At 48.0% G+C, this 12,809-nt stretch overlaps 1 protein-coding gene across 1 annotated transcript; it reads right to left on the reverse strand.

The window, feature by feature from the left end:
• Nucleotides 1–10,257: 10,257 nt before the first annotated feature.
• LOC144149680 (uncharacterized) lies at nucleotides 10,258–11,475 on the reverse strand. The gene has a single exon (XM_077681333.1). The coding sequence runs from the start codon at nucleotides 11,446–11,448 to the stop codon at nucleotides 10,258–10,260; it is 1,191 nt and encodes a 396-aa protein (XP_077537459.1). The 5' UTR covers nucleotides 11,449–11,475.
• Between the last annotated feature and the right edge of the window lie 1,334 nt (nucleotides 11,476–12,809).

The raw sequence follows: 12,809 nt of genomic DNA on the forward strand, positions 1-12,809 counted from the left end.
AGGCCTCGTCTATCGCATCCCGTTGTCTTGTGGCTTTTGTTACATAAGTCAAACCGGTCGTTGCGTCAATAAACGGCTGCGCGAGCATTATGTGTCCATCCAGAACTCTTCCCTTTCTAACTTGGCTTCTCATTGAGACACGTGTGGTTGTACGCCGGCTTTTTCTGGCACGTATGGAGAGCGCCGACAGGAGTTTGAGTTCGTCACTCAAACTCCTCGCTCACTAACTCCTCGCTCACTGAAAACATCAAAAAACGCCAAAACTCTACGTACAGGTTCAGAAAAGCGGCCGCCGCGGCCTGGAATCGAACCCGCTATGTCCATGGGCTCAGCGGCGCAACGCCTTCGCCACTGAGCCACCGGGGCGGCTTTGCATCAACATGCATTCCACCCCAAATTCGAATCCTTACTGATTCCTTCGGATCCCTCCTAACCCCCGACAACCCAACCTTAACCAATCCGCTTTCTCGCAGAATACTGGGTTAGATTACTACCTTGAGTCGCAACAGCACCGACATTCGCATCGAGTGCATGGTCACCCGACCATGAAGAGTGCTGACCTAGTTAGAAGATCACACGGCTGCGTAATAGGAGAGAGAGTCTTTCGCATATCTCCGCTGCTTTCCCTTTTCCGACCACGCCCACTGCAGCCTCTTCATCCTCACAGGTGGGAATAATTCGATACAAAGAAGGCAAGAGAACGCGCCTCCGAAACCCCAGTCCGCCCAACTTCCTCGCGTCTCTTTACGGATTTTCCGGATCCGGCGAGTTCTGCACGAATACATTGCCCCACGATGGAGGAGATATGGGTACAGTGGAAGGGAGACATGCCATTGCGCCTCTGGAGGGCCCGGATCTGGAGAGCACTTCTTCTGAAGAGAGACAGTGAAGAGTCACTAAACTCACTAATACGAGGACTGCACGAAGAGGACCGGGTGGTGGGTTGGAAGGGTGACCAATGCATCTACACGTATCTGCAGCGTACGATGAAACTTGCTCCTTCCCACTTAAAACACCCACTCGCTCAAAACTAGAGTATACGCCGCCGCGATACGGGACCCGAATCAAAGTTGCCTCGTGGACAACTCAGAAGCCATCCCAAATCGCGCAGTTAGATTTGATTTATCGGATTTTTCATCATTCACTATAGCGTCACAAACCACAAATCGCGCGCATCTATTCCTCTTCTCAACAACCGTCGGAAACTAGCAAGGATGGAATTATTCCACAGGTTTCATTACTCATTATCACCAAACTCTTACGTCACGCCAAAATTGCATGCATAAACCCGCACCAAAAACGAACATCAAGTTTCATACCCTCGCCCACGCACCAACACATCCGCACAATCATTGTTCGCTCAGCCACGAACAATCTTCCCGATCACTCTGTGCAGACCAAAGACTTTCACCTGATTAAAACACTGCTCACTGCGCCCGGAATAGTATAATGTGCTTATGGATCTCTACTTTCCTTTCTTTTTTTCCTTTCGTGGTTTTGCTTTCTCCTTTTCTGTCCGTTTTTTTTTAATGCTTCCCGTTCTTCTCGTCTTCATTGTTCTCAGTGCAGGCGGAGTACTGCAGTGTGGCATACTAAAATTATATTGTCTTTTCTATTCTTCTGCCGAAATTACAGCGACATAGCTCTTAGCCGTTGTTTGCGTCTGACTTGTATGTATGTTTGCACCGTTGTACTGCTGTGATGCACGGTTCATCAACCGGTTTAAACACTGATCAGGTCGCAATGTAAAGCAAGTAGCATGTCCGGCCATGTGTCGTCGTTTTTATGGTTTTTCACTCATTCATTCTTGTATGGGTCTTTTATATAGTTATGTAGCTGAAACATCCCCCCTACCCTCATTTTTTGTATTAGTCTGCCAAGTACCACCCCTTATGTACCACCCCAAGTACCACCCCTTATGTAATGCCTCCTCCTTGGAGACCCTTGAGGTATGAAAACAAACAAACAAACAAACAAACGAACAAACAAACAAACAAAAGACAAACAACCGAATAAATAAATAAATAAATAAATAAATAAATAAATAAATAAATAAATAAATAAATGTGTGATCACATTTCGATTTCTTACACATGCGTCACAAATAGGAATCACCCCCCGATTTTCTTTTATGGCTCGGTGGTCGAATTGCCATAGACAGGGCAGTCGCGGCGGCTGATAACATCCGTCCCTGAAAAGCCAGGGTTGTAAATGCTCTTTCGTAGCACTTGCATAAAAAAAACGACTCCATCGAAATGAGCTAGACCAGCAAGCTAATAAAAGGATAAGCATTGTATACGGGGTCGGCTTTTGCATTCACCTTCTTGACCCCGACAGCTTCCATTCCCCCAAACGATGACGGCGGGTTGGCAAGATTGCCGATTTCTCTTTACCGGGCACCTATCGTCCCCATGCACTTCGGCAGGACGCCGCAGGAGGTGCACGGTCGACGGTGGTTAACCGCTGGGAACGTGGAAGTCGCAGTCACTCACCTCTGCGCGAAAATAGTATAGCGCCCGCCTTATTCGCTGTTTCTTACTTCTTCGGCGGCTGAAGTGAGCGATTGCCGGTCCTAGCGCATATGCAAAAAGCCTCGTTTCCCCGAACGGCTTTTCACTCTCGAAACCCGCGTCGGCCAGTCAAACAACTCCCGGCGCCGCGCACGGGCCGTTGAGCGCTGGGGATTTTCCTGGGTCAGTCGTGCGGTTCATGGTCGAGCGGATGATACGTGCCTTGGTAACATGATAAACAACTAGGGGCCCGCTCTAACCAGCTGACGCAGACGTTGTTACGCCTTTCAAAGACGTTTGGGTTAGCCACGGAAACGTGTAGCAGAATAAGGAAGCAACGGAGACGGAATCGAGCTTGCGCTGTTTACCTGTGAGACATTTAAAAAAATGGCTCCAACCTACGCAGTAAAGGTGATTGGAAAGCAATGCTTTCAACGACACCCACAACAACTGCCCATGCGACGTCCCCTGAATTCACCACGTGGCTCTACAAAGAGTCAAACCAGAGATTCTGCCAGCCGTTACCTGGAACCTGGAATTGGGGGGGGGGGGGGGGGGTCCCGTACGTAGCAGCAGCGTCGGCCACGGCCGGGCTAGAGCGGCGAAAAGAAAACGGAGAGGAGAGTCTTTCGAAGGGTGAGACAGCGGAACCTAGCCATCCTGATGTGCTAGCTCGGAGCTACACCACCGCGCGACACAAGCGCAGACTCCGAAACAATGCGGCATTAGAGCTTAAGGATTCCTATATATACAGATTTAAACTAGTCAGTTTAGTAAGTCTGAGAATTGCGAAAAAGCTTAAGGACCTCTTATAATCGCTATTTATCAGATCCAGTCGCTACTTTCGCCTTATGCAATAACCTCTAAAACACAACCGATTTGATATTCACCAATTTAGAAAACGGAGTCCCGTTCGTGTCAAGCAGTGCGCAAAAGGTAGCATTTCTCTATAGGCCAGAAGCCTGTATGGCGTCTCTACATTTTGTTTTCCCGCCCTGAAAACCAACCCTTAACGTATGTTTGCCGTATGCTCACTTAATTCTGTCGGGTCCAGGTTACCCAGCATGTGCTGTCGAAAAAGTTAATCAAGCCGTGCGAAGAAAGCGCGCTATGGACGCGAAGCAGAGCCAAAACAGGCCCGAAAGAACTGTCGCTAAAGCAGACGATAAAGCCGTCCCGCCGACGTGCCAGCCGGTGTGAGCTGTCACCTGCGTGCGGGGAACGCTGGGTAATAGCGCCCTATCGCAGCGCCATCTGCACTGTTCTCCGTAAGTGAAAAGCGCCCTCCCCATCCCCAGCCGCGTTGGCAGTTTCTTGTTCCGCACGCCACGAAAGAACTGTTGGCCGGTAAAGGTTGAAAGCTTTGCTTGAAAATGTGAAATGTGATACCGGGCGTGCCAAAGAAAGCATGCGTGAACGGATGGACTGGAGCTCGTGTTCTTTGGCCAGGTTTTGGAAATATTCCAGGCGAAAATTTTCGAGTAGGATCCGACTTGTTCCAGTTTAACTGGTTTATCAAATCGTATACCAGGTCGAAGTGGTGCCAATTGGGAATGAACAGGGAATGATCCCAGTTGAGAACGTCCTACAGTTGCCCATTCAAGTACGAACTGCGATATGGCTAATGGGATGAACTAAGCCTCTGGTCTATTGCATTACAATAATTGCTCCGGAGAGCCATCCAAAAAAATTCCGCGCCGTGATTGTTTTTAAGAAAGAAAACGCAGTCATGAATGAATGCTGCTTGGTCGGTTTTACAAAACAAGAATGTCCCACGCACTGTCATATTTCCGGTGTATACCGCCAGAACGAGTGTCCCCACGTATAAAGGTCACCCTCATGATATACTGTTTTCTGTGGGAAGCGTTGGTGCCTTTGAATTTTCTTTTCTGGGGAGAACCATTGTCGACAGGGACAGCCATGGCGCAGATGTATTTACTGACCCACACCGTTAAAATCTTTTAGCGTAAACTGGCATTGCAAATTCGCTGAATTGTCTAATGCTGAACTGGCATTACGATTTGTTGAAAATTCTTTTTTTTTTCACCCACTCCTGTATCAGCTCAGAAGAGCTAACAATGTTAGAATTAAATAAATAAAATTGAACAATTCGGTGACGACGCACAGCTGTCACCCAGGTACGTTACCCAAATTCATGCATGTTATAAGAGTTTCTTTAATCTCTGTTTTCAGCTTGTCAGCTTTAATTCTTGCCGGTAACTGAAGTACGACATTAACCCTTCCACGTATACAGGCACGCAAAACATACGGCTTTCTGTTGGGTCAGCAGTTTCTCCAAGGGACCAGGAATATCACGGAGGAGGAATTTGGGAATAGCCAATTGCGAAAAAAATATTTCGTCGCTTTCACCCCAATTATGCACGTCTGCAACAACAAAAACAAAATTTTCCGAGTGCAGTACTAGACGCGCGGCTTTTTATTGTTACTAGCATCGCGGGAGTCCACCACGCATGTACCGATGGTTGCATCGATGAGTTGTTAGTTAAATATCGGCACTGCCGCAACGACACTTCTGAAATTTTCGGGGCATCTGTTCAAATAGAAACATTGCCCTCTACAACACGGTGCGCCTTATAGACCATGCGTAGCTTCGGTGCGTTCGTAGCTTCGTAGCCAAAGAAAATTAGACCATCAAAACATGACGTAATGTGATGTCTGCTCATTAGTCCTTTACAGCCGAAGCCACGTGCTCACCATGCCAGTTGGGACCAGTAGGTTGAACGGTCGTACCAACTGGCTAGTTATTCATTCCTGTTCAGATCACCTCATACCAGTTGATTTCCAGCTAGTCGCCTATTGGTTCCACCTTTATAAACGCGTATTTTACATATTGTGTGCTATTATGGGGTATTGGTAACAAATGTGACATTGATAACCTTTCTGCGTTGTAGCGTAGAGCCATTCGCTTACTAAACCCGTCAAGCAAATATATTACTTCGAGAAATCTTATGATGCCAAACAATATCCCAGATATAAAAGAAACCTTCTTGCTCAAACTTGCCGTGTTTGTTTCAAAGCAAGTTGCCTTAAACTACTACGTGTTCATTAATAATTTTTTGAGTAGAACTACTGGTTACGCGCTACGTCACACATCTGTTGTTGTAGACAGGCCACGTACAAATTGCGGCATGCAAATGATGGATTATTTGATAATGAAACTTTTTAATGACTACCCTGATGTAATTTCAATTGCTAAGAGTTTCAGGAATGTTCGCAAGTTCAAACGTACTGCTCGAGTACTGTTTCGTTCCACGGATGCGTTATCATTACAATGATGCAACTTTGTATGTTCTACTACTTCTTAAGCGCCATCTTTGTCCTCGTGATTCCTTGTATTGGTTTATGTTATCTGAGCTGATGCGTGATGTTACAAATATTTATTATGAAGTGATTGCTATATATTACCGTATACTACGGGTATTGAAGTGAAATGTGTTTTCTAGATGCGAAGCATCTCATGCTCGGGGCTGTGTCCCTCCCTCCCTCGTTGTCGTTGTCATTGTCCGCCATCTGCACTCTACTGCGCATGCGCGTCTCTTCAGCCCCGTCAGCGTTTGGGCTGACGTCAGCGCAGTCCACTATAAAAAGAAATAGTTAGGCGGCGCCCGGTTTCGATCCCACGACTCTCTGGCCGCAACGGGAGGTACGTGACGCTCTTCCCACTGCGCTACAAAACTTTTTTTTTATTGCCTGCTTTGACATTTCTACAGCACATCACACATCATGTCATGTAATGATCCGTCAACCCTAATTGGCTGACTACGTGGCTTTAAAACTTTCTAAGACACACTAAATCGTCAAGCATAGGCAACCACTCAGGGAGATCATCCTCAGCACGAAACACTTCCCGTATATACTGTACGCTTTCAATGAAATTTTCCCTGACAGGCCGGGCATTTATATCCGCATTCCTCACTGCCATTCTCGTCCTCCATATACTATGAAGGCTGAGAAGCATGATCAAATCATACGGCACACCGCCCTCATTTTTTTCAGGTAGGAACCGAATTCTACGCGGCGTTATGGGTAAGTCTTTCTTTAACGTACGTTGGAGGACGTCCCAGTGGAACACTGGGTCCCAACAGTCGATGAAGACGTGATTAATAGTTTCCGGCTTTTTGCACAGTCTGCAGTCGGTTGTCCACGGCACAAAAATACCTCTTTCTGCTAACCAAGTATCTACGGGAAGGGTTTCACTGTGTAGTTTTAAAAAAAAGGACTTCATTGCAGGCTTCACAGGCATACTTTTAACCCTCCTTAAAACATCAAGCCCTGTGCCCGCACCTTATAACGACCTATACAGTGGCACAGGTAAACAAACATCCACTAAATCTTTGTACAGGCGCTTCCTGGAAACACTACACAGGTAGTCGAAAGAAAACCGTACCTTCAAAAATTCAACAGACAGAGCCACTTCTCGCAAATATCCTTTCACCCCCCTGCACACAACATCACTTGAAGACACTACAATGTCAGGCGGCACATTTTTCAACCGCACTTGAATTACAGTGCGCAAGAAGGCGTCTTTTTGATCCCGCACAAAACAAAACCTTGCGACAACTTGTCGTAAAAATAAATGACAAAGACCAAGACCCTCCTTCTTGACTGGGCGAAAAATGTTAGAGCGACTGGTTCTTTTCCAGCTGGAAGACCAAAGAAAGACCGCAAATATTCTGTGGATTGTTTGGACATTAGCACGTGACATACACAACACTTGCAGCACGTACCACACTTTGGCTAACAAAAAAGGTTGCAGATAGTGGCACGGGCAAACATAGAAAAATAGCGCCCTTGCCAGTTTCTAGTTTTGTCTCTCAACTTTTCGGTCTCGTTAGTCCAGTAGTCTCGGCTATCCCTATAATGCTCCAGAGGCACCCCTAGATATTTTGTTGGTGCCGTGGTCCATTGTATGCATTCAAAAACGGCAGGGGTTGAGCACCAGTTCCCGTGCCACAATCCCGAACATTTATCCCAGGTAATTGCAGCCCCAGATTTTTCACAAAAGGACTTAACCACCTTAACTGCTTCGCTTATGCTCTTTTGATCGCGACAGAAAACAGCTATATCATCTGCGTATGCGAGCAGTTTTAGTTCAGTGTTCTGTAATGCAAACCCCCGTATTCGTTCATGCTTGATTATTTTTAAACAGAAAGGCTCGAGGTACAGCGCAAAAAGAAGAGGCGATAACGGACAACCTTGCCTGACCGAACAACCAACATTTATACTTTCACTTCAATTTTTGTTAACGATTATGCTCGCCTTGCATCCGGCATACGCCATCTTTATACCATCCAAGATAACAGACCCTACATTCGTGTATTCTAAGATTCTGAAAAGTATGTCATGGGACACCCGGTCAAAAGCCTTCTCAAGGTCGAGTTGCACCATCACCACACGACCTGAGAACTCTAACACACTTCTGGCGACGTGCACATTGGTACTTATCGTGCGATGCTTAATGCCGCAAGTTTGATGCGGTCCCACCAAAAACTGAATTACGTTTTGCAACCGTCTAGCTAAGACTTTCATGTAAATTTTGTAGTCAACGTTGGCTAGACTAATTGGCCTATACGCCTTTACGGACTGCACTTTTACTGCGTCTTCACACTTCGGTATCAAGATTATATGTGTCTCCTTAAAAGACTGCGGGAGAACACGTAGTTTGTAAGCCTCTACCAATACTTCACATAAAAATACCGCTACCTCCCTGTTGAAAGCCTTGTAAAATTCCGCGCTTAACCCGTCTGGCCCGGGTGACTTACAGGTGTTCAGATCATCTATTGCATTTTCTAATTTCCACACACTAATTGGTGCTTCCATTATTTCACAAAGCTCTGGTTCTAATTTGGGCATAAGCGATAAAAATTCATCACCAAAGCCATCGTTCATTGGAGTGTGCCTGTCTAACAGCTCAGTGTAATACTCGACGAACGCCCGCTCAATCGTTTCTTTTTGGGCCGTAACACCATTTTTGTACCGTATTTCCCTGATTTCGTTTTTCTGCGCGTAACGTTTTTCATCAGACAACGCACGCTTTGTAAGCATTTCAACGAACCACATCTTATCTGTTCGTGCTCGCACGATAGCTCCCCTATAACGCTCAGTATCGATGACTTCTAGTTTATTTTTTGTGTCTCTTATTTCTTGCTTAAACTCGCCGGCGTTTGCGCTTTCTTCTAACAATAGAGTCCTTAACTGTTGGCGGAGTTCTTTTTCCTTCTCTCTTTTCTGTTTATTGATAATTGTGCTTCTTTCGACTGCACCTATTTTAACTTGTTCTTTAAAAAGGTCCCACTTGACTCCCCAGCTCGTCTATGCATCACTGTGCATATTAGTAAACAGTTCACTGACCCTATAGCTGTAAAAGGTTCATCTTTAAGTACCCGGCTATTTAATTTCCACAACTTCCAATTCCATTTCGTGGTTTTCTGTTTGTTTCCCAGACAGAACGCCACAAGGCAATGATCGCTGTAGGACAAGGCCTCGACCTTATAACTGTCACGCAGTGGCACAAGTTCACTTGATATGTACACTCTATCCAGCCTCGCGTGACTGGCACCTTGAAAATGTGTAAACCAGATTGGATCTCTAGTCGAACAGAGAGCTACGTCATCCAAACAGTATTTTGAAGTTATGTCCATTAAGCATTCGGCGCTTTTATCTCTAACCCGCTCGTGGACTGCTCTGTCCTCTGTCATGAACACACAGTTGAAATCCCCAAGCAAGATAACAACCCTTTCGCACTCAAGGTGCTTACTAATAGTTTGGAAAAAAGTCTCCCGCTCACCCTGTCTGTTCGGTGCATAAATACATATAACTCTCCATTCAATATCGCAAAATGAAAAGTCGCAATACACATAGCGGCCACTCGAATCAGCTACAGCGGTCTGTTCAACAATCCCTAGTGATCGCCTGATAAAAAGGGCACACCCAGCCGATGTTCCCACGGCGTGCGAGACACACACATTAAAATTTGCTTTAAAAGGTTGCAACATGCGGTCTGTCATTTCCTGGCTTTCCTCTTTAGTTTCTTGCACCGCAGTTATATCCAGTTCTCGGTCTGCGAACAGCCTACTAAGCTGGCATTGCTTCCGTCTCGCTGCCAGGCCTCGCACATTAACCGTGGCAACGTTAATTGCAGCTTCTAAACGTACAGCCATTTGGAAAAAATTCCCCCGCATTTCCCCGAGGGGGAGAATGTGAAAGTGCGAATGCACGGTTGTCGGCCCGCTTGCGGCGCTTGCGCTCGGCCCCCGCAGCCCACCGCTTCGCCGCCTTCTCTTCCATCTCTTCCATCGGGTTTGTAGTATCACGTGTACACCACGCAGTTATCAAGCCGCTATAACGCCGCTGAGTCGCCAACGCACGCCGCTGACGACATAGTTTGAATGCGTTAAAGATATAAGGCGCGTTACTGACAATATCAGCGTCGCGTCCGTGGCTTATTCGGTAGAGCGTCGGGCTGCGGCCCGCAAAGTCCTCGGATCGAAACCTGGCGCCGGATGCTGTTTCTTCTTTAAAGAGCACTGCGGACGCCGCCGACGCCGCCGCCGCCGCCGACGCCGGCGGTGGATGGTTTGGGGTCGCTTATAAAGTGCATTGCACTTAAAACTAGACCGCATGCCGCTCACCTCGGACATATGACCAATGCGCGGGTGTGCGTCCGCTAGCGTAGGTCAATGCGGCATGAGGCGTTCGCCCCGTTCTTGGGCACACATAAATCTCGTCACGAGGGGGGCTTTGGCGGCCTCATCTCTTTGACGTGAATGTTCGTCTTAGGTTCAGGGCGCTTTTTCCTCTCTGTGGGCCCAGTCGAGGCAATACCCACCAGGTTCTTCGCGTCAGCGTCCGCAGCACTGTCCTCCCGTGGCCGCTTGGCCGCGAGCTCATTGAATGCACCATCCTTCCCACGAGTGGCGGCGTCCTCGGCGTCCATGGAGGCGTCGCTTGGGTAGCCGTCGTCAATACTTGGCAGCGGGGTATCTTGCGGCTGCACCTCCGGCGCCTGAGCTGCCGCTGTTTCTTCCGTGCCCGTCGTCCCCTCAATAGCACTACCTTCGTCAATGTCCCCTGCTTCTGCTGGCGTGTCCGCCGGGGTCGGTGTATGCTCCTTATCCCGGCCCTTGACGACCTCCTCCGCCTCCGCTTCGTCCATTATGTGCTTCCAACGCTCTTCTGTTGCTCCGGGTCCGGTGGCCGCCGCATACGTTTTCACGCAATTGGCGCCATCATGTCCGAAACGCCGGCAGACGTTGCACTTGGGGACGCGACACTCCTCCCGAATGTGCCCAGTCTGTTGACACCGAAGGCACAGCGGTGGTCTTCTCGGCACGGCGACGAGAGCAAGCTCGGTTCCGATGCGCAGCTGGTGCGGCAAATCGTCCCTTGCAACTCCCCCTTTCAGCCGGAGAACAACGATGCGTGTCATAGTGCTGAAATTCGCACACCCTGTCGCCCGCCACTTTTCTTTCGTCACTTCAACCACAGTTCCGTATGGCGCGAACGCTTCCTTTATCTGATCGTCGGGAACATTGTGCAGGACCCAGTGAAGCTTGACGCGGACGTTTTGCTGGCACGGGTCAATTACCAGGCACCTGTGTCCCTTGACGGTGATTTCTTTCTTCGCGAGCACTTTCTTATTTCCTTCTTCGCTCTTAAAGGTGACTGCCCAGATATGATTCATCTGGTAGGTGCCGAGGGCAGCAATGTCGGCGAGCACAGTGTCTTGCGCTAACGCGTCTCGGAAGTCTTCAACTCGGTACGGTCGAGCCTTTACGTCTCCGTGCAGGAAAATGGTGTTAAAAACAACAGACCCGGTTGGCAGGGGAGGCAGAACAACAGAGTAATCCTGGGCATCTTCAGCATTCCTGTTTCCGCGGTGAGACTGGGCCGCAAACGCCGCTCCGACGGAGCTCATGATTCCGCGTCCGCACGCTGCGGTGATCGGAAGTGGAATCCACTGCGCTACAAACCGAGACGGGAGCATGAGTTACGAACGCGCCTTATGTCCTTCACGCATTCAAACTGCGTCAAGAAGCTACTGATACAACGAAGGCACGCCAAGCTGAACGTCAACGGAAACGACGAACTGAAAACTAATGGGAACTTATTCAGTCGACCCCATGGCTGCTTCGCATACTTCTCAGGGTTCCCCTACGGGAAGATGGTGTAATTTTTTTGCTTATTCCTTCATATGTCTGAAGACTATTTGTATGTTGTATGCTGTTTGTGCACTAGAGCTGCTTATGTTGCTGCTCAAGCGGGGTGAAGCCTATTTCTGCACTGTACTGCCCAAATGCAACAATAAATAAAAAATAAATACAAAACTTCCTGGGAATTCTTTCCAACTGGGAGCAGCCCATGCCAGCTGGGACCAGTTGATCCTGCAGTTGAAACCAGTGGTCCCCCATGATACCAGCTGGTTCCCATCCCCCCTGGGGCCACGACATTTCCGGCAGATACCAGCTGAGACCAGCTCATTCCCAGCTGGAAGTAGCTCACTCACTCCAGCTGAAAACCAGTTTTTCGCGTGGAATGTTTTGAGCAATCAAGACATTCGGTCTGATCGAGAATGCATTCGGGGCTCTGGTTAAGCGAGGAGTGATAAAAAGGGTGGATGGTTCAAGCGTAAAAAATTATATACTTGTTTCACAGCTCGTGCACACTTGCGCAGCCCTGACAGGTTGCATTGTCAATTTACGAAATATTCCAACGTCTCTGCGTATTCGGTTCCACAATTTTTAAGTGCGGAGAACTTTAGGGGCTCGCCTTGTCGTCATAGCTCACTGTAACGCCTCGATGTCAAGCGACTGCCGGAATCAGGCGGCGTATCGAGATAACGGACCCAGGTAGAAGCCGGCGTACCGTCGTAAGGGCGTCCCGCCGAGGCATCGAAAACCATGCGGTTTATACAGTCATCACCGCTCGAAACCCCTGAAACGCTGGCGCTTGTCATACATCTTCCCGTTGTTTAGCGCAAAGAAGACTGCAGGTACATTTGAGGCAAAACCTGTGTATATGGCGACTCACTGCTCTGCACTACTTACGACAGCTTTCGCGTTGAGTGGGATGGATTTTCTTTCTTTATTGCCCGAGTCTCCGACCCATTCGCTCCCCTGTTCTGTCACGGGCCTATAGGGGAATCGTTATATGGTTTGCCTATAAAAGGCTAGAACATTTCTTTCAGAATTTTTTTTTCTTATGTCGCCGGCCCCTTTATATATATACAACTGGTTTTTCTTCATATGCGTACCATTAGCCCACGTCCATGAACTAATT

Source organism: Haemaphysalis longicornis, unplaced genomic scaffold, assembly GCF_048455015.1.
Source record: "Haemaphysalis longicornis isolate Haplotype H1 unplaced genomic scaffold, Haemaphysalis longicornis Haplotype H1 scaffold_8, whole genome shotgun sequence".
Classification (NCBI taxonomy): Eukaryota; Metazoa; Arthropoda; class Arachnida; order Ixodida; family Ixodidae; genus Haemaphysalis; species Haemaphysalis longicornis.